General features: G+C 39.4%; 1 protein-coding gene and 2 non-coding genes across 5 annotated transcripts in view; all 3 read left to right on the forward strand.

Annotated features, from left to right (window-relative positions):
• Positions 1-26,239, forward strand: part of Wnk (Wnk kinase) — a 76,438-nt gene that overhangs the window by 33,188 nt on the left and 17,011 nt on the right. For all 3 annotated transcript variants that reach the window (XM_089649375.1, XM_089649376.1, XM_089649377.1), the window contains 15 exons: positions 1,238-1,355; positions 2,260-2,362; positions 4,330-4,502; positions 6,806-7,026; positions 8,852-9,009; positions 9,546-9,634; positions 11,105-11,248; positions 16,208-16,372; positions 17,564-17,726; positions 18,228-20,196; positions 20,809-21,020; positions 21,204-21,347; positions 21,434-22,926; positions 24,123-24,202; positions 25,866-25,949. In XM_089649375.1, the coding sequence (XP_089505501.1) occupies positions 1,238-1,355; positions 2,260-2,362; positions 4,330-4,502; positions 6,806-7,026; positions 8,852-9,009; positions 9,546-9,634; positions 11,105-11,248; positions 16,208-16,372; positions 17,564-17,726; positions 18,228-20,196; positions 20,809-21,020; positions 21,204-21,347; positions 21,434-22,926; positions 24,123-24,202; positions 25,866-25,949 (5,316 nt within the window). The remainder of the gene's footprint in view (positions 1-1,237; positions 1,356-2,259; positions 2,363-4,329; positions 4,503-6,805; positions 7,027-8,851; positions 9,010-9,545; positions 9,635-11,104; positions 11,249-16,207; positions 16,373-17,563; positions 17,727-18,227; positions 20,197-20,808; positions 21,021-21,203; positions 21,348-21,433; positions 22,927-24,122; positions 24,203-25,865; positions 25,950-26,239) is intronic.
• On the forward strand, positions 12,897-13,015 carry LOC149409776 (5S ribosomal RNA). The gene has a single exon (XR_016305108.1). It is a non-coding gene; the product is annotated as a 5S ribosomal RNA (ribosomal RNA).
• Positions 13,338-13,456, forward strand: LOC149409777 (5S ribosomal RNA). Its single transcript, XR_016305115.1, has one exon. It is a non-coding gene; the product is annotated as a 5S ribosomal RNA (ribosomal RNA).

Here is a 26,239-nt window from a genome sequence, read left to right on the forward strand (position 1 = left end):
ATGCGAGATAGCACAGTGGGCCTCTATGGCCTAAGTGCTCACGGGAACCTTAAGTCAGCCGTCTTCTATAAAAAAAAATTAAAAACTACTCTGTCTTAGTACTTAAGCGGTTAATAATTGATGTGACATATAAAAAACATACTATAAAAACAATGAAATTCCCGACAACATCAAAATGAAACAGACTCTCTTCCTCATCCTCCCCACTAACTTCAACCTCACTTCAGTCCCACTGGCTCTAGATCGTTTGGATCAGTTGCGACTCTTGTGCGGTATTCACAAAAATGGTGCTACCGGGATGGGTTTTAAATGTTCCCCACTGGCTGCGGTCCTTAGCCATTCGCCTTCAATCCAGGAAATTGTTAGTAAAATGAAAAAATATTGATTTATGGAAAAACTGCATTAGTTTTATTTCTTTTACGTTTTTTGTTACATTCAATGATGAATAAATTGATGAAAATACATAAAACGTGTTGTCTATGAGTTTAAATATCTTACATATTAATTTATTTGATAACATATTTGTTCGAGGAACGAACAAGGGTTGGGATAGCCGTATTTTAAAGGGCTATTCCACACAGATAAAGCATGGATAAAGCCTATGGCTTATGACAGGCGAATGCGATAACACAATTTGTAAGGTTAATTCACAGTCAGCTTACCGGGTGGCGAACGAAATCTGCTTTGTACGAGCCATGTTCTGTTTGAATTGGATTGCGATAAAATACATTTAAGGGATTATTCTAATGAATAACCGGCGATAGTACACACATTGGTTTTGACAAGACGAACGTTTTGATGCGATTGTACGGCTCACGGCACTCCGTGATTATAGTTGACGTGTGTGAATTCAAACTGTACAGTTCAAAATCTAACCATACTATTGGTCAGCACACGGCCTGTCAAAAGCAAATCGGTGTGACGGAACAATATTAGTATAAACAATAATTATCATCGAAGAGCCCCATACAAACTGAAAAAATCTCCCGAGATAAAAGAAATGCCGCCAACGGGAATTGAACCCGCAGCCTTCTGATTGCCAGTCAGCTGCTCTAACCATTAATCGATAATAATTTGTTATCCTTTGTGCTATATATAAAAAACCTTGTCTTATGAACATTAGTTTATCAATAAACATAATACATTTATTAGGCTTTCAATGTGTATACGCTCACTATAGTCAAATGAAATGTTTAACAGCCCGTATCTAATATGTCTTTTACTCCTTTTGTTGTAGGTCTGGTGTATGGGCCAATCTACGATCTGGAAAAGCTGGAATTACAGAAGAAGCTGGACCGAGAAGAGGGACACAAGGAAGATGAAGAGGAACCCATCGGCGTGTCTCCTTGCGGCAGGTAGGCTTAAATAATTCTCACCATTACTCACATTGTTTCCGACATTTGTAGCCGATAAACGGGGAAAGTTGCTTTGTTTGGTGACCAGGTCTGAATATGTCTCACAACTTACCTCAGTTTGCGATTCAGACGATTGGGAGCAGTTGGGACTCGCACAAAAAGTGTAGCGATCGACGCTCCTTGAGTAATACCTGCTACCTACTGTCTACGAGCACCTACTTGCCGCTGAACGAACTACCTACGTCAATACAATTGCGAGTTTGACTAGGTACATTACGCGAATCTGCAAGAAGGTTCTAGGCAACTGCCTAGGCATAATTTCAGCGCCATCGAAACATCCAGATTCGGCGAGTAACTGGCAGTTTACCAGCGCTCTCGCGAAGCTACTGCCGCCGTCGGCTTGGTTACATAAATAGGCCCGACGCAGTGAGTCAGTCATTAGTCAGTCAACAGTTGCTGCCTCGCGAGTGACCCCCCTGCGCGTCCCTCGCCGCGTCGCTCGAACCTCCGATACATACACCCGGCTCTGCACGGTTCATCCATGGACTCCTACGGGATCATCACAGCGCCCTGGCTTCAGCATCCCTGGCCCGCGACATCCTCGCCGGCCTGCATCTCCCGTTCAACCGCCGACCAGATCCTTCGTATCTTCGGCTACCTTGTTCAGCACTGGAGCACCCGGAAGACCCACGGTCTTCACCAGTTTCTGACACATCCAAGAGTCCGGTCTCAACGCGCCGTCGCCAACTACCGCCTAGACCACTTCACCTCCTGCATTCGGTGACATCGCCATTCGGTCCCGAAGTCATCTCCCGTGCTGCATCCTGACTCAATAAAAACACTGTGACCCTCAACAACTCACATAAAAGAAAAATTATATTCACTTGTTATTTTTGTTTTCCAGGTTTTTCAAGTACGACAAGGAAGTGGGACGGGGTTCTTTCAAGACTGTGTACCATGGGCTAGACACTCAAACAGGCGTGGCTGTAGCGTGGTGCGAACTGTTGGTAATTATAACGCCTTATTTCTGTACTTGGGCATGAGCAACTAGATGGAAACAATAGGAAATGTTTCCTAGAGGAAAAAACTCTCCGATGGTTGCTCCATTGATTTTTCTAATTTCTACTGACAGATTCTTCTTAACCTTTCCATTTCTGGCCTTTCCAACTTAATCTATCCCACCACGCTCGGCAATTTATACGCCTTAAAACAATACTAAAATATTGCAATGTTTATAATATTTATGCTTTAATTAGTTTTTATTTTTTTAAGAATAACATTCCCGGGTTACGAATAACCTGGTAATAAATTGAAAATCTCCTACTACCACCACAGTATGCAGAAATGTAATAAGCCTTAGTCAGAGGTTCCCAAACTTTTTTGCCCCGTAGACCACTTGACAAATTTTTTTTTTTTGTCTGTGTGAAGTACATTTAAATGTTGATATACCTTGTTACCTTGATACGATGTTACCTTGGATGTTTTTCAAAAACAAGTTGGGGAACTAGGAAAATTTGCGGCTTCCGATGTGCAATGTTTTGCTTCAATATATTAATTCTGACGAGAAAAGGAACGTATATCTCTGTTTATATACCTCAATTAACAACTTTACGAAATATAATAATACAAATATCAAATAAGTCATTTCTCAGTATATTATTAGTATTACGTAAACTGTGTTATTTGTTTTAGGTGTATTGTGTCATTTACGGAACTCTCAAATGTTGACTTAAGGTAAATGGGGGTCGGCTCGTATGAACCCTCATTTGAATCTTGTGGACCCCTAAATTTTTTTTTCGCTGACATGGACCCCCAGCAAGCCGATATCGACCCCTGGGGGTCCATATAGACCACTTTGGGAACCTCTGGTATAAGTGATAGGAATAGATTAAATGCATAAATAATTTGTTAAGCGCCCTTGAGGTGATTTTCTCACGAAAACGGCGTTATATAAATAATCCAATCATTATTATTAAATGTTGCTTGTGTTTGTTAATAATTTACCTCTAAAATCATGAAAAATTGAGTTTTTTAATCACCTATATTTTATAATTTAAAACACAAACAAATATAGCAGCACATTTCTGTACTAGATATTTGCAACACTTTGATAAAAAAAAAAGAATTAAATGAAACAATTTAACTTTGTTTGGACCACTATTAATTTATTTTTTGATAAACGCCAACTGTCTCTAGTATGGTAGTGAAGCATGTTACTGGCATAAAAAAGAATTATTCAGTTTCGTCAAATATTTTTGCCTCAAATGTCCCATTCTTTTAAAGTTTTCCCAGAGAGAGCTTATACGCACATCATCGACGGTCATCCTCTTCCTTCTCACTCGTCTTGTATAAAAACGAAAAACACAAAAGAAACTAGAATGATGACATCATGTACTACCTCTCTCCGGGACTAGTATATATTTTATAAGCTTATCTTTTTCTCACTGTTTCATTGTTATATTTTGTCTCCCTCTTTACCTATATAATATATGTTGCTCACTCTTAGTATTCTTCTTCTTCTTTCGTATGGTGGGGGGGTCAGAGGGGGACATCTAGGTCTGTGAGCCTTTCTAGGGCCTCAGGCGTCGCCATGTGAACCTCATCAATCCCGGAATGAATGGAGCGGGCATTCGTTGACCACATGTTCGGTGGTCTGTACCGCACCACATTCACACATAGCCGACTCTTTAAGGCCCCATCTGTGCATCATGTGGGCACAGCGGCTATGGGAGCACCTTAACCTATTGATGGCGGACCAGGTGGACTCTTCGTATTTATGTTTAGTTTAAATTTTACCGTGACGAAACTTGAATCAAGCGAAAACGGTCGGTAAATAAATTAGTGATTAAAAACAAAGTTTTTGTTTCATTTACCAATGTATGCGTTTTAGTGATAACGGCCGATGGATCACATTAGTGACAGGCGCGTAGATCAAGTCAATTATGATTTAACCAGTTTTTTTTTTAATTTCCAGGAGAAAAAGCTGAACAAGACAGAGCGTCTTCGGTTTCGCGAGGAAGCGGAGATGCTGAAGAAGTTGCAGCACCCCAATATCGTCAGGTTCTACAACTACTGGGAGGTCACCGTCAACAAGAAAAAGAACATTGTGCTCATCACGGAGCTCATGCTATCTGGGACCCTCAAGGCGTAACTTCTTTTCTCTTTTACTTTTCTATTTCCGTGTGTACCGCAGAATGAATGTAAGCAAGTCTAAAGTCATGGTGCTTGAAAGAGAGAGTACGAAAACGATGTGCAATTTAGTTGTAAATGAGAAGGTGGATGAGTTTGTGTATTTGGAAAGTATGTTTACGAAAGATGGAAAGGATGATAGATATATTGAAAGAAGAGCAAATGCAGGAAACTCCATTAATAGAGGACTTAATTCCGTTTGTCGCTAACTAAAAATTGTCTAAAGAAACGAAGCTAGCAGTCCACAATGGAGTGCTGGTATCTACCCTGATGTATGACAGTGAGTCATGTAACTGGCAGAGGAAGATTGAAAGTATGTGTGTAAACCATGTATGATCGCATGAGAAATGTGGAGATTCGCAAAGAATGCAAGCTGACGTAAGTAAGTGAATGAACAAAGAAGAAGTAAGGAGAATATATGACACAAATGTGAATGGTATAAGAAGTCGGGGATGCCAGAGGAAGACATGGCACAATCAAGTGAAACAAATACTTGAGTCGGGCCATGTCAAGGGTATGTATCAGACCATGTATGAATGTGAACAAGGCGAGGAGTGTGTGCCGAGATGGAGTTGTTTGCCACTCCGTCCTCTCTGCCTACCCCTGCGGAAAAAAACCGCATGATAGTTAGTTTGTTAGTTTAGATAATAGAAACAAAGGAATATGCATCATTTTTTATTTTAAAATTTGGGAAAGTTGTATTATTTCACTACACGCTTTAATATGCAATAAAAATGGTTTTTTTTTTGCATAACACTTTGTTTCTGCCTCATTACTACAAAATACAACTATTTATGTCAGGGAGATATTAAAGATGCATAATTTTTTTTTTTTAAGTTCAAAATTTAACTTATTTTGAGAGCCATGTTTTTTTCTTGTTTGCATGGTATCACTTAAGTTTGAAGATTAGGAAATACCCATACGTTATTAAAATAATTCAAACTAAGAACCTAAAAACCTATTTTGTGCATGTTTAATATGTAGTTTAAATAGTTGTGTAAATAAATGTAAACAGCGCCCTGTTTAAAGAATTTTAAAAAGCCAGGTGGCTTCAAAAATTTTTTTAAACAAAATACCGCTATTTATACTATGAGTTTCCGGACACCGTGTATAATATATATTTTTTTAAATAACAGTATGAGACATGCTTTCGTCTAGCAATGCATCTGTGTGAGTACTGCGCTCGAGTCAACTCTGGTTGCGATACCTATTAAATGTTTTATCAGCTGAATAAATCCATTGATACTTTCACAGCACTTAATCCTATTATGTGTTTGTATCAATAGTTAAGTAGGTTGGACATGGGTAGTTTTTACCCACGTGACAGTTTCGTCACTGCCTCAATTTCCGTAAGCCTCAATTAAATCACCCGTGTTTGTGTCTGGCGTGAAAGTGGTAAGCAGCAAAGAGCATTGTTTGTACGTTTTTTAGTATCTGATGCGAACCTGGTTTAAGGCCGCTGTAACCATATAAACGCCATGGTAATAAGTCAAGTCTTTCACTGTTCCGTTTTTACGCGCTGCGCTATATTTACACCGTAATTATAGGAGAGGGGGTTTGTATTTACAAGAATACAGCACTCTACAGTGTCCAATTAGTGAAAGTGGCGAATTGTAAGGCATACGCATAAACTACGCTAAAAATTAAAATACGTATTTTGTAAAAACAGTTTTTATTGTGAAATTTTTTAAATGCTGCGTCTTGATTTTACCTAGAAATACAAAAAGGTAAATACATATTTATGTACTCTCTTGCTAATCGGCCACCCCAAAAATTGGACGAGTGTTCAATTAGTAAAAGCGATTAATTGTAGTGAATACATTCAAAATGTGCTATAAATTAAAAAGTGTATTTCGAAAAACAAATAAACACCTCTATTGATCATTCGTAAAATTTCCATACTACTTTTTATTTGTGACATCTATGCATACTTGAGAAGGATTATTATTACTGTGCAGTATCGCACCCCATATTTCCCCAAATTAAACACTTTTTATGTTTTATATAGATTATAATTTTATTGTGAACTATCTAAGTATGTGGGAAAAGTTTTAGTCGCCCCGATGGGGTGGGCAATATGCCGGTACGAAAAAAGTGCAGCCCACCAATCTTGGCGGCAGGTATGCCGATGGGTTAAGGCGTCATGTTTACACTTGCGAATAGGATGCATTTTGTAAACTTAATGCGAACAAAAAACGTGGCCGAACTAAATGAAAAGAATAAATTTTGAAATGTGATTTTTTGTTTTTTTTTTAATCCAGTTACCTCCGTCGCTTCAAGAAGATCAACCCCAAGGTGCTCAAGTCCTGGTGCCGCCAAATCCTCAAGGGCCTGAACTTCCTGCACTCGCGAACTCCCCCCATCATTCACCGCGATCTCAAGTGCGACAACATCTTCATCACCGGCACCACAGGCAGCGTCAAGATCGGAGACCTTGGACTTGCCACGCTCAAGAATCGGAGCTTCGCCAAGTCTGTCATCGGTGGGTGAATCTTTAACGCATGTATTATAGTGTTAGTTAACTTCCTGCATTCGTGCAAGTCTAATCTTTCACACCGCACTAGCATGCACACAAATCTTTCTTCGTAGACTCCTTGCTTCATACCTATCTTCGTTCATCCTTCAATCTCCTGTAATCTTCCCGACATTCCTTTGGTTAATATGCTTGGTGTAACTTTAAGTAACTAGCTTAGGCACGGGGGCTTCAGCAAAGCCAAAGCCTACAGGACCCGCTGATACTTTAACCGCTTCTGTGCCAAGAGCGAGTTTACTCGCATTCTTGGCCGTGCCCAGCAGGCCAGCCATAGAAAAATAGCGAGTTTACTCGCTCTTCTTTGAGCCTCTGTATCATACATAATGTCCCGTTTTTTTTTTTTTTTTTTTTTTTTTTTTTTCTTGAATATTGAATAAATTTGGTAAGTCATTTAAATATCCTTTCAAGGTGTAATGTTGTTAATTTATAAAAATAAGATTTAAAAATGATTTATTTCGATTAAAAATTCACAGCCTGCTGTGCACATCTACACTTCTACCTACTGGCATTCAAAAGGTTAATAGTTCTCAACTGACCTTGTACAAATCGCAAGTGCGCCCTATTGTTGAATTTGGTAGCCACGTCTGGTACGGGGCTTCAAGTGCAGAAACGGACGGTCTGTTCGATAGATTCCCTATCTTAACAAACGGATTGCAATCTTTGATGATATCCCTGTTCCCTATTGAATTTGGAATGATGTCCCTGTTCTGTCGGTTTTTCTATGGGAGATGATCCGAGGAACTAGCGTTATTGATCCCTTCAGAACCGATGCTCAGTCTGGAAACATGTCAAACACGCTGTAACCGTTGAACATTGGGCTAATAATAATTTAGACACCATTGGTCACCAGTTTAATGCAATAATCTCACGTACAAATTCAAACACTCTAGGGCCATTGTAACATGATTAGTAAAAGACAATGAGGATTGCTTTGTTATTGAATAAAAGAGGTACGATGATTAATATTACATTTATTCAAATGACAAATAGGGCTAGAAAGGCCCATAGAGCACGTGTCCCATAGACGAAGGCGGTCTTGGATGGAGTTGATGTTAAAGTTTGTTTAATTTTGTCTTAAGACGGTAGCGGGGCAAAAGTGAACTGCTACAACGCGCCCAACATTTATAGATTTTGACCGGTCGGTGGCCGAGTTGACATCGCGCTTGGGTCCCACTCAGGCGTAGTGTGTTCAATTCCTCGGCTGGCTAAGTCCTCCATCACAACACAAGCAGCATTTTCAGCTTACTGTGGTGGTAGTAGGAGATTTTCAAATATTGTCAGGTTATTCGTAACCCGGGGCAAAAGTGAACTGCTACAACGCGCCCAACATTTATAGATTTTGACCGGTCGGTGGCCGAGTTGACATCGCGCTTGGGTCCCACTCAGGCGTAGTGTGTTCAATTCCTCGGCTGGCTAAGTCCTCCATCACAACACAAGCAGCATTTTCAGCTTACTGTGGTGGTAGTAGGAGATTTTCAAATATTGTCAGGTTATTCGTAACCCGGGAATGTTTGTCTTTCTTTTAAAAAAAAATATATGGTTGACATTTGTCACATGAGAACGGGTCTTTTCCACGACTGGTTACTTTTTTCGATACTTCAGTGGCCTCCATCCCTGTTGTTTGTCCCAACTATGTCTGGGGCGGCCTGCTGGATGTCTTCTCTCTGGTATAGTGGATATACATGACCAGTCCATCACAATTGTGACTTTTCTACGAAGAGCACCAAGAGTTTTGTTAATTATTCTGATAGTTAAATGTTATTACTTTTTGCAGGCACTCCGGAGTTCATGGCCCCTGAGATGTATGAGGAGCATTACGACGAATCGGTGGATGTTTATGCCTTCGGTATGTGCATGCTGGAGATGGCCACTGGAGAGTACCCTTACAGCGAGTGCAGCGGACCCGCCCAGATATATAAGAAGGTCGTCTCGGTGAGTAACAAAAAATGATTTCATGGCAAAAAGATCCACTCTTACAAACTTAAGATTGATCAGAAACATTTGTTTATTACCATGCACAACATATTCAAACAGACAGTGTTCACAGACGTTAAAGTAAGGCTTACGACAAAGTCTCACGTAAAATTCTTGTACATAAATTAAGTACCCTCGAAATAACCGGAAATAGTTATGTACGCACAAGAAAAATGTCAGGTAAATTCATTTCACACCAATTTGACATTTTCACTGGCATTCCACAGGGGTCTCATTTGGAACCAGTATTGTTTTCCTTCTTTATCAATAATATAACTTTGATACTCTTATTTGCTGATGATCTAAACATTTACAAAACTATTACTAATGACTGTATTAAGTATTGCAATTAAATCTTGCGAGGCTACAAGAGTACAGTAATGTGTAATTATAGTAATAGTGCACTTGTAATGAACTCTTCAGACACAATTGTCTTGACTTTTAACAGCATCTGTGATCGGACACTAATGATTATATGTTCTGTATTATTTCAGGGTGTGAAGCCGCAGAGTTTTGAAAAAGTGCAAAACCCCGAAGTCAGGAACATCATTGAGTCGTGCATCAAACCCAATAAGGCCGATAGGTGAGTTCATGGTGCATTCCTACCTCTTTGAATATACCAATCATAATGATAGTGACTCTTATATAATGCATACACATCAAGGGCCAAACGTAAAAATTATATCAGGACCGGGTCATATAGATACTTTTTATTTTTTATTTATTTATATATAATTTGTACATTTATTTATAACAATTACAGGTAATAAAGCCTAAGATGTTATAATTGTACCATTTATGCAGTGTATATGCAATGCCAAAAATCTCGCAAATGCGCTATAGGACACAAAAAATAAATCTAATTTCTTACTCGCTTGTACCCAAATTGGATGCAATTTGTAATACGTACGCGGTGTTAGCGATGTATTTAACTGCACGGAATGTGATAATAATATTGATCCATACACCGCTCAACAAACCACCTTGCGCAGTTAGATTTGACTTTTATTGTTTATCAGACCCAAACAAAACCCAAAGCGAGAGAGATTATATAGGTACTATACAGGCAGCAGCTGTAGGCAGACTGATAGAACCTGTGCGCAAGCCAAATACTAAGTTTGGTGATCGCGCTTTTGGAGTATCTGGGCCGAAGGCTTGGAATAAACTCCCTCCGGAACTAAGATCCATAACAAGTCCAACAGAATTCAGGTCTAAACTAAAAACTTACCTTTTTAAGCTGTCATACCCTTAAATTAATTATACCATTCCTGAGAGAAAGTCCAGTTATATCCAATTTTCCAATTATGTCCTAAATCCTGTATCTAAATTTCGCTAATAAACAATTAGTTAATGTTAATTAAGTGTTAATCTCAAGTGACCTACCAGGTAAGTATTGTACTGTATATTATCTCCATATATAGTTAGTACATAATAACATAGATCATTGTAGAAATGTATTATATATTTGTACAGCACCCTTGAGGTGATTTTGCACAAAAATGGCGCTGTACAAATCATCATTATTATTATTATTACTTATCGACTAAATAGCGGGAGATTGCCTCCCGGCTGTCGAGAATTGCAGACTATGTTTTTTCATGTATCTGGATGAAATAAAGATATTTCTTCTTGAAAATTTCAACAGATGTCAACTTCCACAGAACTTCAAATTTAACTTGATGAATTGTTCAAATTCTGTGAAACATCTCGTCCTTAGAATCGACATCTGACAGGGACCTTTCAACTGTCAAAAAACAAAATGGCGCTGAATGGCCATTTCAATTTCTGAGCAACAACCCCTCCCAAACCTCAATTAAAGCCAGGTTAAGTACCATTTGACCTGTACATTCCACGAAAAATTTAATTGAATCTTGTATGCCACTAGACTAGATCATATATGTTCGGTTAGTCACAAAAATTTACTGATTTATTACTTATTCTCTCTGTTTGTATTAGAAAATTTTTGACACCTGTATCGCTATAGTATGTTTCCCGATATTATGTAAAATCTCAGTAAAATAAACAATAATAAATGAATTGTTGTATCTTTCAGACCAGCATTAAAAGAGCTCCTGAATCACGAATTCTTCGGCGAGGATATTGGCTTGCGACTGGAACTGGTCTCTCGGGACCTCGTAGTGAACTCCGACATTACCACTGTTCAGTTCCGCCTCAAGATTATTGATCCAAAGAAAAGGTAGGAAGGTTATAATTATTTAGCTAATCTCTTACTTAGAGCTGGGTCGATCGACCATTTTACACGACCCACTGGCGAAGTGATTGGGTACTTTTACACGTGGAAAAAATGTCATAGAGTCGAGAAGAGCGACCCGTTGCTAGCCCACTGTAAGTGGAAAGTACCCATCATACTCGACACCCGAATGCCCGTCACCTTCGGTAAATTCATTTGACGTAGGTAAACGTTAGCCTATTTTATATTTTATGTTATCCCTTTTTGTCTATCGCGTGAACTAGATTTAAGATGCTCGGTCTTTGAAGGTACACCCACCCTGTCCCACCCCGGTATAGGTGACTTATGGTCACCCCTTCGGAGCTCTCGCATGAATCTAATTTTTTTGAATAAACGGCTCTACAATTTATATAAATGAAGCTAGGCCTTCAAAGTCCCCGCATACGGTGTTATGAAGCGGTATGCAAGCGCTTACAAGTACTAAACTAAGGACAACACAGAAAAATAAACAACAAAACAATCAAGTTCAAGTGTCAGGCAGATGGTTGGTGGAGGGGACCCACACTCCAGTACCTGTAAACACATAAAAGTAAAGTAAACAATAGAGTGACGGGGGAGTTTCGCCGAACCACGACTGGCAGTCCTGTTGAGAAATTGGTGGTGGTTGGGGCGACTGGTGCAGGTCAGGACTTCCACACCCCTTAGCCGACCACCCGGTGGTGCCCTGAAGATAAGTATTGGAAAAAGAGGGATAAAACCCTAAAGAACCTAGGGGAAAGAAGCGTCAGGAGGTCGGAGGCAGGGTGGAGGTTACCCCAGCCCGCACAGTCACCCCTCTGACCACCAACGCTCATCAGGGGTGGCGCAGGTGATTGGCGGAGTACCCCGGTAAGAAAGAATAATAAGAAGCTCCAGTCGTGCATGCGGGGACGAGGCCCGTTATCCAACCCCTAATGGGGAAAATAAACAAAACAAAACAGACAACGGAGTTCAGTTCTCGCCTGTAAACTCGTTGCTGTTACTAAAAAAAAAAGAAAAGAAAACCGGAAAAAATACATGTAAAAAGAAGAGAAAATAAGAGGAAAAATGAAAAACAATAATCAATCCAAAAAGTGCCACATAAGGGCAACGGTAAATAAGTAAAAACAAAAGTAAAAGTGTAAAAATAAGATCTGCATGGTCTGTAAAGAGGACAGTAAGTATTGAATAAGATAACAAAGTAAAGTAAGAGAGATAATTAGTAAACACAAATATATAAGAGTGCTTACAGTGTCTGTAAAAAGAAAAAATGGGTGTGTCAAGCCTACGCAAGACAGAAGTGAAACTTCTAGTATTCTTCTCTCTCTCTCTTTTCATTTCATTCTCTCTTTTTTTCTGTCTATTGACATATTTATAAGTAGCATGTGATAAAAAAAATTAAAAGTTATAAAAAAAGAAAAAAAAAATTAGTTAAAGCGGGGATCGAACCTCGGTTCTTCACGACCACAGTCGTGCGCTCTGCCTGTAGACAGCGAAGATGAGTTAGGAGAGTGAGTTAAACTAGGTATATAATATTTACACCTTGCTAATGTTTTCAGTATTATTAGGGCTTTTTTATACTAATTTTCATATATTTATTGGCAGGTAGAGTAGAAATTAATATTGTTTAGCGTTTGCCAACGACCATACCATGTTGAACACACCGGTTCTCGTCCGATCACCGAAGTTAAGCAACATTGGGCGCGGTCAGTACTTGGATGGGTGACCGCTTGGGAACACCGCGTGCCGTTGGCCTATTTTTTATTTTAATTTCATGTTTTTTTTATTTTTTTATCATTACTATAATTAATAATATCATAAAATTCTTTAACTTTTCAAGTATGCTACAGGCCTAAAATATTACTTAGTGGATTGATATTATGGTCAACCATTGAAAAAAAAAATTCCTACAAACTTATTAATGTAATTACGATCTTTTTCAAGCGCGTATGTAATGATTATTTTTATCAACCTCGCACACACCTTGCTAATTTTTTCAATATTATTAGGGCTTTTTTATACTAATTTTCATATATTTATTGGCAGGTAGAATAGAAATTAATATTGTTTAACTTTTGCCAACGACCATACCATTTTGAACACACCGGTTCTCGTCCGATCACCGAAGTTAAGCAACATTGGGCGCGGTCAGTACTTGGATGGGTGACCGCTTGGGAACACCGCGTGCCGTTGGCCCATTTTTTATTTTAATTTTATGTTTTTTTTCATTTTTTTATCGTTAACATCATAAAAAATTTTATATCATTCTTTAACTTTTCAATTATGCTACAGGCCTAAAATATTACTTAGTGGATTGATATTATGGTCAACCATTAAAAAAAAAAAATTCCTTAAAAACAAAAAAATAATATTCCATGGCCGAGAATCGAACTCGGATCAACTGCTTCGAAAGCAACTATGCTGACCATTACACCACCAACGCCAGTTGTCGAGATGAGCTAAGAAGCATTTATATTTTACTTCAAAACTTTTACTACATCAAATGAACTTTAATCGGTCCCGCATTTTCGTTTCGGTCATGAGTTGGTTTTACTCCTCGAAATTGCATGACGCGCGTAAAGAAGTTTCACTTCAAAAACAATGTGTTAACCTTGACAGGGAAAAAGAAACATATGAAGAGAAAACAGAAAATAAGAATTAAAAAGTACAAGACAAGTTAATTAAAAAAACAAAATATAAACGAATGGAAATCATCTGCAACAGCTGGTACAGTAAGAAAAAGAAATAAGATAAGAATAATAAAATAAGAAAAACAGAATAGCATATACAATAATGAAAGAGTTGCAAAAGAATAAGTCATGGCGCAGGAGCAGTACACCGGGAGTTCCCAATTATTACACTAGTCAACGACTCTAAGCACAGGCCATCTCTCAACCCAGATCCTAGTAAACTTCCTCAAACATTCGAAATTCACACTGTTAGAAACAAGATCGGTGTTCCACACCGGTCTAATGGGGACATTCAGACCTTCTATCATTTCGTCTCTGGCATCCTTCAAAATCTCACAGTGCCACAGAATGTGCTCGGCCGACTGGTAATTATTGCCACAAGCGCAATTGGGGTGGGTGGACAGGGCAAAGCTGTGAAGCCTTCCCCTGAATTCCCCATGTCCTGAAAGGAGCTGCGTAACGTGATGGTCCAGTTTGAGGAAGGCCCCTTCCATTCTGAGTTTAACTGAAGGGAAGAAGGAGAAGGTCCATCTTCCCTTGCTCGACCTATCCCAACGGACCTGCCACTCTTTGAGCGACAGGTCCCTCATCGTTCGGAGCAGTCCTGGGAGAGTTCCTGGTCCACCCGGTGTCAGGACGACACCAAGGTGGTTGGCCGGGGATCCACGGATTAATCGCTGCTTCGCTAACACCTCCCTAATTTCTAGATCGATTGGTAATATACCAGCCAAAATTGGCAAAGCGTCCGAAGCAACGGTTCGATATGCCCCAGATAGTGCCAGCAGGGGAGTGCGCTGACCCCCAGTGAGAGCAAGAAGTATTAAGCAGTTATCCAGGCGATGCTCCCAAACAGAGGCGGCATATGCGACTTGCGCAACATATACCCCCTTGTAGAGAGCGTGCAAAGCCGGTCTGCGAAGTCCCCACTCTGCCGTGGAGATTCTTCGAAGCTTCAGAAACAGCGACTGAGCCCTGCAGGATACATCTTTGACATGAGCCAGAAAGGAGGACGATCGATCTAGAGATGCTCGGTCTACAAAAATCGTATATCTATGGTCGCTCGCCACACCAGCACCCATTACTGAACACGGGTGAACTGGTTTACTTAGTTAACCTTTTAGCCGCGTTAATTTGCTCCGTTTTATCTATACCCGTACGCGGTACATATTTTCAAATACCTATGCACGCAATTAAATGTCAAATTAAAGCATTCTGGCATGATTTATTGGACTTTATAGGCAGAACAGATTATTCTCCAGAATATGATAACAAATCCTCGTGTGTCAACACTCTTAGATGTTTATAAAAACAAAAACATAATAGACGAACCGTGTCTTTTGAATGTGGTCCCGCCATTCACTCGGCGTGTGTGTACTTAGGCCACTGCGTTGATAGACAAAAGTGGGTCACCATGAGCACTTATCATTTTTAGTTATGAAAACATTTAAATTTTATGTCACATAATATAATAACAAAATTGGACTAGCGCCATCCGTTGACAAAATTGTAAACTATAGGACTCGAAGGCGCAAAGAGGCTCACTTGATTATCCATGTTTTTTAATGAAATACAATTTTATTTTCGAGAAATTCTTGTAGATGTCAGCATCGTGATAGTTCTACGAATGTTCAAGCGAGCGGGAAATAAATTTATGTCGAAAGACCGCTGGAATATCGGCATTCAAAGTTTCCGTATCAACTGTTGATACAGCCGCGTATGAGTATGGACTTTTTGCCGTAACAACAGTTGATACGGCCGCGTGCAAAGAGTTAAAGCAACACTTGAAGTATAAGTTTTCTATAATTTATTTTGTTTTCTTAATGTGTACTTTTATCTCCCTTTCCCAAATTTCATAAAAATCCAATGCCAGGAACTGGTAGCAGCGATGTATGGGTTAAGGGGTACTGTATTAATTACTGTAAAACTTCCCTTGCAATATGCATTTTTGTATAATTAATTTGCCATTAGCTATCTATCTACTTCTCTTTCATCTTCTGGTGGCGCCATCTGTTAACCATTTTTTTGTATAATTAATTTGCCATTAGCTATCTATTTACTTCTCTTTCATCTTCTTGTGGCGCCATCTGTAAACCATTTTTTGTATGATTAATTTGCCATTAGCTATCTATGTACTTTTCTTTCATCTTCTGGTGGCGCCATCTGTTAACCATTTTTTTTTATTACTCGATCTTCTGCAGGGCAAAAGAAAGAATGAGCATCCATTTACAAACCCATGTTGGTGTTTAATTGGTTGCAGATCATACACGCACAAGGAGAACGAAGCCATCCAGTTTGAGTTCGACACGCAGCACGACGACTGCCAGGAGGTGGCCAACGAGATGGCCAAGACCGGTCTCATCATGGAGGAGGATGCCCGCATAGTCTTCAAACTCCTCAAGAGTCAGCTCATCAGCCTCAATCGGTAACTTAGATCCTCTCGAGAACTACTATGCCCTAGCAGATTCTACAATAGTTGCTAACTTCAGCTGCTCATCCTATACAAATCTCAAGTGCGTTTAACAGTTGAATTTGGGAGCAACCTCTCGGCTGAAGTTCCCGAATACCTGATTCTTGATTCTGTGCAAAGGATGTTGGTCCGTCTGATCCACAATCCGTTGTTAACAGACCGATTGCCATCTCTAATGTAGTTTGACTCTCAATCAGACAAACGCTTTTAATTTAAGTGTCATTTTCAAAATTGGAACTGATTGTGTGAAGAATTCATACAAGCGATAAAATACCTACCTATCATCGAAAATACTAATTTCGGTTGTTTGTGCGTTAGTCCTGAGTGAAATCTGGTTCAATGAACTCAAATTTGATTTGAATTTTCAAAATCGGAACTGATTCTGTGAATGTGAAGAATTCAGACAAGCGAAGTACCTATGTCCATCTGATAGTATTATTATCTTAATGACTGTACAGTTTAGGATTGTTGTAAATGGAAGTGGCGCCCTCTGTTATTTTCAAAAAGCATCATTGAAATTTTCACACAACATATTTGAAAGTTGATACTTAAGAACCCAACTTCGTGTACATCTCTGACGCCACGTCGTATGCATAATAGTACGGCGAAAAAAAAAATTGTATTATTTCATAAGTGTTAGTAGTGTCATATTTTAACTTTTTTAATGTGAATACCGCACAAGAGTCTCAACTGCTCCCAACCGTCTCGAGCCATTGAAACTATGGCATCCCCAATTGGGGTATGTTGCGAGGCTGAAGTTAGTGGGGAGAGGAAGGAGATGGGGGAGTACCTGGTTATTCAGATCTGGTCACCAAACACCGCTAAAGCCATTTCAAGCAATGTTTCAATTCTGAATGGTGATCTCACACCAGTGCGATACTGAAAGTATCTTCCACTCAGGAGCGTGCCTCTAGTATACTATACATTATTTTTGAATGAATAAATTGTGAAATAACACAAATTAATCAAATAAAATTTACTTGCGCACGCCGGGATTTGAACCATATAATCACATTCATGTTTCAACTTTATCCTCTAAGATCCATTTTCTAGGGTAGATCCAAAAAAAAATTATAGAATTGTACCGTAAAAGTTTTTATTTTTTCTGGTCTCTTTTTATTGACTGGTCAAATTTTGTGTTTACAGAGAACGAGCCGAAAAGAAAGTACAGCTGCTCTTCAACCAGGAGTTGGAGAAAGCTCAGCAGCAGCAAATCATCCTGGAGCAGCAACTGCGGCAAGCCAAGATCATCCAAAACCAACAGGAGATGATGAACAACCAGTCCGACACTTTGATCTACCCATATCAGGTATCATTAGACCTTCACTTTATTTTTTAAAGAAAGACAAACATTACATTACCAGGTTACGAATAACCTGGCAATATTTAAAAACTTCCTACTACCATCATTATAGAGTTGGATTATGTTGCTTGAGCAATGATGGAGGACTTAGCTGGCAGAGGATTGAACCTGGGTTGGAATCTGACGAATTTGTCAACTCAACCATTAACTGGTCACATTAATAGCAAATGTTTTAAAGTACCCTTGCTTTTCAACAGCAAAGAAACTTTTAATTCAAGATACTGAATTTTGCTACCGTTTTTTAAATGCTTTCATAGCTTCAATACATTTTATATTACTTCCCAAGTATCATACTATTTCTAATTAATACGGTGTGCAAATAATTAAAATTTATTTAAAACTGGTCTAAAGACAGATCCTTGGGGAACACCTAAAATATGTGCTTCTGGTACGATGCCTACTTTTATATATTTTTTGTGAAATATTGAAATATAACCGTCATTGCAGATTGCTGGGTCTAGCGGACAATCCCAGGGCTATTCAAGTGGAAATCAGCAACAATATCTTCAATCCGATTCCCACCACTTCCAGCACTTGATCAACCAGAACATATTTCAGCAAGCCAGAATGTCTCCACTCAACACTGAAGACCAAACACTCCTAAGTCAACAGCAACAGATGATGCGAGATCAATCTTTGTCTCAGCAAATTCTCATGGAACAGTCTGTGCCTCAACAGTTGGCTCAAAACATAATGATATCGAATCAGCAACAGATCGGAAGAAATCAAGAGTTGATCAATCAACAAAATCTAGTCAGGGAACACCTGCTTCAACAGCAGTTCCAAAATCAGCAAATTCAACAACAACAGCAACAAGTTCTAGAACAACGGCTTAACTCTGCCGAAAACACAACGCTGCAAGCCCAGATCAACAGTCTTAACCAGGTCTTGGATCCGTCTCTACAGTACTTAAAGAATGTCTTGACTCAAATCATACCAAAGCAAGACAGTACTACACAACAGCAAAAGTTGGACCAAGAAAACGAACAGCAAATCCAAAGTAGTAGCGAAGATAATGTCGATCTAGAAATGATGAAGCAACTCCAGCCTAATATGACCCATGTGTTTCAACAGCAAACTTCTCAGCCAGTGAATTCAATAGGTTACGGATCTTTGGATAGTCCAAGCATTGGTAATCAGCATCCAATGTTTGCACAGCTGAACTCCCAACAGCTGGCCCAGCAGGCTATAGTGCATCAACAAATGTTGGACCAGCAACAATTCATGCAGCAGAAACAAGGCCAGACTTTGGATATGCAACATCAGCAGCTGGCTAGACAAGCCCAACAGCAAATGATTGATCAAAAGAATTGGCGGACTGCACAGAACAATCAAAACTCACAACAGAATTACATGGAAGAATTTTTGAACATTCCAAGACACCAGCAGATGTACCAAAGGCAGGTGTCTGACCAGAGCCAAACAGAATCTCAAACCTTTAATGATCAACAACAAATTTTGAATGCTATAGATCTTCAGCAGTTTGCTCAACAGCATCAAATCTTACAACATCAGCAACAGCAGTTGCAGCAACAAGTCATTCTTCCTCCACAACAGCTGACAGATCAGATGCATTTCTTGCCACAGATCGATCCATTCAGACAACAACAGTTGCTAAACATGGCTTACCCCGATCAGCAACAACTGCTGAATCAGCAGCAAATTGCTTCAACTGTTGATCAAATCAACCAACAAGCTATTCAACAACAAATGGCAGCAATTATGGTGAATCAACAACAGCAGTATTTGTTAAATCAGCAGATGTATCAGCAAGCGTTGCTTCAACAGAACCAGCAAGAGTATCAACAAGTAATGCAGCAAAAGAATGATGAATATCAACAGCAGCAACAACAAATGCAGCAAGGAATAACAAACGATCAGCAAAACACACAACAGCAAGTCATGTCAAACGAAGTGATAACAAGTGTAGATAACAGCTACCACAGGTTGCAAACACAGCAATCCGTGCAGAGTGAAGACTACAACCAAATGGTAAACCAGCAGCAAGTTTTGCAACAACAGCAGTCAGTAAATGAGCAGCAATATCAACAACAGCAAAATGTTTCTAATGAGATGCAGCAATGGCAACAACCAGCAGTAAGCAACGAATTGCCAACTCAACAGCAAGGCTGGTCCAATGAAGAATTCCGACCGGTTGTCCAACAACCACCAAACCAGATGTTGCACAGAAAACCGGACAGTTTTGGTTCGTCGGCCTCTCAGCCGTTGTCCAGGACTTCGAGTCACGAAGGTACCCCTGTCCAGAATTTGGCCAAGGGGAGGAGCAACGAAGAGATGGAGTATGGTCCTGGGCGAACTCTGGAGGGAAAGTTGGAGCACTTTATGACTCCCTCAGGTGAAATGCCGCCGGAAGAGATTGGACAAACTCAGCCGCAGGAGCAAGCGCCAGCTGATGGTAAGATTTTTTCGATTTTATATGCATTAAGACAACAGCGATTTGCTTCCTTCAAACTGTATTTGTCAGATTTTTTATGTGAAAATAACAGGACATTACATAGTTATGATTATGATTGGAGATGGTCTGCATAGCTACCGTGAGCATTCGGGTCATGGGTTCACTGTGCTATCTCCCATATTTCACCGTATTCCTTTAATGGTAGCCCAGTCCAAGTTCTACAATGTGGTTTCTCAGGTATCTGAATCTTCCTTCCATCAAACCAGAACAATGGAACCTTAGATAAATGGGAGTTTTTTAATCCTCGTAAAATTTCCTACAGCTAATGGTGCTTTCCACTTTTGACAGCTACACAAGTCTCCTGAGGCCACAGTGTCCTATTTATAGTCCTACAAACTTCCTTAGCAAGTTTCTGTCCACATTAAGCAGTTGCCGTTAATCATTTTGGATTTATTGAACACCTGAAGGGCTTTTACAGACACAATACAAGTCAGTATATTATAAATCAGCTCTATTTTATTTGAGTCATCTAATTTGCATCTGTTTTCTCTGATGTTACCCACTTTCCCATATGAAGTTTAGTGCGATAATAATAAATGTTGTGTTTTCCAGTGGCAGTGTCGACCAGCAGCGGAGAGAAGCGCCGCAGCGGCAAGCGCCGCCGGGGAGGCGAGCGTGCGTCCTCTGGCTCGGGGGCCCCGCGCCTCTCCGTGCTGTCTCTCTCCGGGCCCGAGGTGGAGTGCCAGCTCGAGTCAAAGTCCAAGACCGTCACCTTCAAATTCCATGTGGCTGATGTGAACCCAGAGGCGTTTGCTGCTAACCTGGTGTGTTACATAATAATTCATTCATATTTCATCACCAAATGTTCCTTCGATTAAATTACACATTAACCGCAATGTCTGGCGGGAGTGGAGTCATTTCCTAGAGGCAACTAGGAGACTCCAAGACTGTAGCGACGTGATGATGATGGAAGAATTAAATAAACTGATTACTTTGTTTCCATCCAGGTTTCAAATTCTCTGCTACCGGAACACCAGACTGCCACTTTCATAGAGCTGGTGAAGGACATTGCTGCTCAGTTGGCTGCACGCCCCGACACTCTTCCAGTGCTCCCGGCAGTGCCTAATCTAAAGCTGAACGTCAATGACAAGGTAAAATCCACCAAATAATCTGTAGAACAATCTTTCATTCTCAATATCTCAAATTGTTGCAAAAATATTTCATATTCTTATTTCAGACGGATTACGATTCTGAAAACACTGAGAAAGAAGAAAATCTCACCGACTCCAATCAGGACAATTCAGAATGCACCACTCCGACAGCAAGCCACGATCATCTTCTAGCAGAACTGGCCTACGACCCAGTGCCACTTAGTATTGCAACAGATGAAATAGCTAGCCAACCAATTGTTTCGGATATATCCAAGACACCAACCAATGATCTTATTCAAGACCCTCTCGTAAAAGAAATTGAAGAGTTCCAAACAGACGATGCAAAAGAGGTAGAAGCAAAAGATAATGCCGCAGTCGATACACCCATTCAAGATATTCCAAAAGTTGTGGAGCCAATCCTAGACGTTGCACAATTAACCGAATCCGTCACAGACGGATGCCCCATTGTTCCTAATCAGTCAGTCAGTGATGATAGTCAAACCAAGCATTTAGCCGAGGAGAGAGATTCTAGTCATATTGCACAATCCTCGGAAGCAGTCATACAACCCACTAGTAAAGTAGACAAGTTAGAAATAGAAGGTAAAGTAGATGATAGTAGCGTGCCAAAAGATTTGCCAAAGGTGGAGCGGCAGACCAGCGTAGATAAAGACACGCAGACGAAAACAGATAACAGTAAATTGGACGTAAAGAAAACACATAAAGAACCCGTCCGAAAGATATCAAGGTTCTTGGTCAGCCCAGTCACAGGAGATAAGATTACTAAACCCGATAGGCCAAGCACTCCTAAGAAAGAAGTCAAAATTGTCGATAAAGTTCTTCCCGCAAACGAGACAAAAGACATCGTCGGAGATAATAAAACCACTTATTCCGATGTTGTAAAAGCGGAGAAGACGCCAGAAGCTAAAAAGTATTCCAAGTTTAAAGTTAAGAAAGTCAGCGAAGAGGAGCTACAAAGACCGCACGCGAAAATGAACGGTGTACAAGAAAGCATGCCGAACGTTTCGCAAGCAGTCAATTATCCAATTAAAAATGTCGAATACCCGATCAAAAGAGACCCAATTGTTACTTCGATGTCTATGGATGTCGATTATTCAAATTTGCCGCAGACGGTTGAAGCGCCCGTCCAGAATGTGTACCACCCAGAGCCCGTGCGTCGACCTACGCCAACTTTGACCCCCCAGGCCAGTCAAATGATGAGTATGGCCAATCAAATACCACAAGCAGCGATACAGAATTATCTGGCTCAGCAGAGTGTGCCGAACTTGCAGAATCAAATGCTGGCGAATTACCAGATGGCGAATCAGATGGTGGAGCAACTGCAGCCCAACTACATGGCTCCTTTGCAAGTTTCCATATCAAATCAGCTCGGGCAGTATGGCAACCAATCCGTGTCGCAGTTGGGACTGAACAATCAGAGGGCAGCGTTGAATCTGTCCACCAATCAGTTAATGGCCGGGGGTTTGAACATGGTGGGATCAGATCAAGGACTAGGTCTGCAGAATCCCATGATGACGAATGAAAATTTGTCCATGATGCTTTTGCAGCAGAATTTAAGGGGGTAAGTTTATCCACATTTTTTTGTTGTTGATATAACAGCTTTTTCAATTGATAAGCTTTACTGTGGTTCTTTTCCCTACAAATCCCGCCGACCTACCAGCAGTCTGTAATAAATTGAGATGTATCGATACAATGAATTGAATGTTTAATTTGATGATTATTTGTTATAATTGGATAAACAGTAGATTTATTGACTTTTAACCACAATAAGCAGTTTGTATGTTTCCGTATTAATATTCGGAGGTATGGTTTTTGGAACTAGCGCGTCAAATCCAAAACTATATGCCCGGAAATGTCTGTCGCTCAATACACGCTATCGCTCGAGTGGTCATCCTCAATTTTTGATTTTGCCATTCGATTTAATTAACATCATTTCTCAAAAAAATAATATGGAAAAATTTGAACTGATTACTGTAGTTTAAGCCAATGAATCCACCTAGATTTCCCTGCTTATTTTTAGGTTCTATATTAATTTGGAACATTATTGCAAAAAGTTGCTCCAATTAACTAACTAACCATCACGCCGTTTCCACGCAGTGGTAGGTAGAGAGGATGGACCCCAAACAACTCAGTCTTGGCACACACTCCTTACCTCATTTACATTCATACATAGTCTCATACATACTCTTCTATTATTCTGACTCTTGACATGGCCCGACTCAAATATCTGATTACTCGATCTTGTCTTGTCTACCTCCGGCGTCCCCGACTTCTGTTACCATTCACATTTGCGTCATAAATTCTCCTTACACTTCTTTCTTCGTTCATTCGCTCTACATGCCCAAACCATCTAAGCGTTCCATTCTTAATCTTATATCAGTCTTGCATTCTTTGCGGATCTCCACATTTCACACACGATCATACATGACCACACATACGTCTCAAGGATCTCATTTCTACAGCATTCAGTCTACTTTCATCCTTCCTCTACCAGTTCCAACACTCCATTGTGGACTGCTAGCTTCGCTTCTTTGGTCAATTTTTTGTTAGCGCCAACTGCGTTCAGTCCTCCATTAATGGAGTTACCTGCATTTGCCCTACTTTCAATGTCACTGTTAGTCTTCCCATCTCTCGTCCAACTGCTCCAAGAATTCATCATTCACAACGTTTTTAAAAAATTCCATAATATGTTTGGAGTGGATATACTGATAAATTATTATAAAATTTGATTAATTTATTTATTATTTGTCAAAACAGGCAGCAAGCAGCCAACCAACAACTTCTACAAGGTGTTTACTTGAGAAATTCTCAACACCAAACACTGCTGAGATCTGCCAGTAAGTTATTACCAATTTTTAATATTATATAATATATTCATAGTATATTTAGTGAGGTTAAGGAGCTGCAATCCCTGTCACATTTGAACTGTTCCGCTAATGCTGATTCTCGGTCTGAGCTTTTGATGAGCCGTCAAGCATAACAGCGTGACCATTATGCTTGACGGCTGAGCAAAAGCTGAAACGGGGCGAAAATCTTCAATAATTAGTTAAGTTGTCAAAAATTCAAAATGGCGTTGATTGTCGATCAAATGTGACAAAAGTTGAAACATCGCAACCATAGAATAACTATGCACAGTGAAATCTCTATGTATCGTTTTTGAAGAGTACTATTTAAAATATTTAAAAGATTTAAAAGCTGTGACGTACTTGATATACGCCAATTATATGTTAAAACACTACTAAACTACATTTTCGACCAAAAAAACAAACCCCAACAAACACAAAATATCACTAATAGACCGGTCAGACAAGCGTACAAAGAAAACATAAAAACTCCGACGGTAAACACTACCTTTGGACAAAGACACCATAAATACCACGCTATTAAAGCATTCAACAGTCTTCCACTTGAAACAAAAATTGAGGAAAATAAAAATAAATTCAAACACAAAATAAAAAAATGGATTAAATAACAAAAAGACAATATTACCAAAATACTATAACATAAAAGAATAAAACATATACACGCAACACAAAAAAAAAATATATAAAACACGCAACACGCACAAACACATATATTATTATAAATGCCGATTTACATTCTCTTTTGATATTTTCTTTTAGTGTTATAATTATATTTTAATTTTTAATCTTTATTTTTTATTTTAAATTTATCTTTATTTTAATGTTGTTTTTCTTTTATTTTTTTTAAATGTATAAATTCTTAAATTATAAAATGGGGGCCTCAGCACGGGTAAACAACCCAGTGAGGCCAACATTACTAAATTGAAATATGAAATATTGTAAAAAAAATGTATCAACAATAATAAAATATAAAAAAATAAAAAAAATGCAGGAAAACAATGGATGCGCGAATATAGAAAAAATAAAAATATCTCAAATTCAATTCTTTATAAAAAGATACATATTTCACATATAAATGAATGTGTTTAAATAAAAACGCCGTGATTCCTAAATGCTTTCTTGAGGAGTACAAACTGTGTTCACCGGACGGTTCATTTTTAAGATTGAATAGCTCGAAAACTAGCAAGTAAAAAGGTAACACCAAGCACACCGCTGTGTTTAAATATCTAACGACGACTAATGTCAGAATCGACCTCCGGCACCGATTAATCGAGCAAAATCGAGATACGATCAATTTTTGCGAGGTTTGTATGAAATTAATTAGTAACAACTTATTAATGTAACGATTATTGTGATGAAGTATTATATGTTTACACAACTGCCCTGATGATGGACACTGCAATGCTGTCCGAAAAATTGGCTAAAGAAGGAGGTAACGCAACACGGCATAATACCCCAAAAACAAATCACTATAATACGGAAAATGATTGTTCGAGGAACAAACGATCGATCGAGATTTCACTGTAATAGATTTATTCTTAGCCTCTGTTTTGATGGTTTTTTTTTAATTGCACACTAACAGGTGTTTTGCCTGTTGGGTGCATTTTTTTTTGTAACAATTTGATGTAATTTGTAGATCTGTACGACTTGGCTAGTGGTGGGGGAGCTCTGCCCGCTCCTCAGGATGCTCTTCCTCCTTTTCACCAGCCCAACTTAGTTGGTATGTAAAATAAACTCATAATTCTGCTACCTTCCTCATCTTGTCACCTTCCCGCCTGCCAGTCGCTTACGCCTCACCCTGTTCACCAATATTGGAGGTTCCATAGTCCCGTAGGCTCTGGTGTGGTCATTGGCGCCAATTACAATCCGGTCTTCCCAATTCTTTAACCATCTTGGCTTCAACCGTTTTGCAGCAAATGAAAACCAAATTGTTTAAGAATAATGTGTCATTAACCTTTCCTAGGCAGCTGTTGCATATGTGATACATCGGCACGCTACACATAATCCACG

The sequence above is a fragment of the Hesperophylax consimilis genome, chromosome 29, assembly GCF_061612785.1.
Source record: "Hesperophylax consimilis isolate HC1 chromosome 29, BYU_Hcon_1.0, whole genome shotgun sequence".
NCBI classification, from domain to species: domain Eukaryota; kingdom Metazoa; phylum Arthropoda; class Insecta; order Trichoptera; family Limnephilidae; genus Hesperophylax; species Hesperophylax consimilis.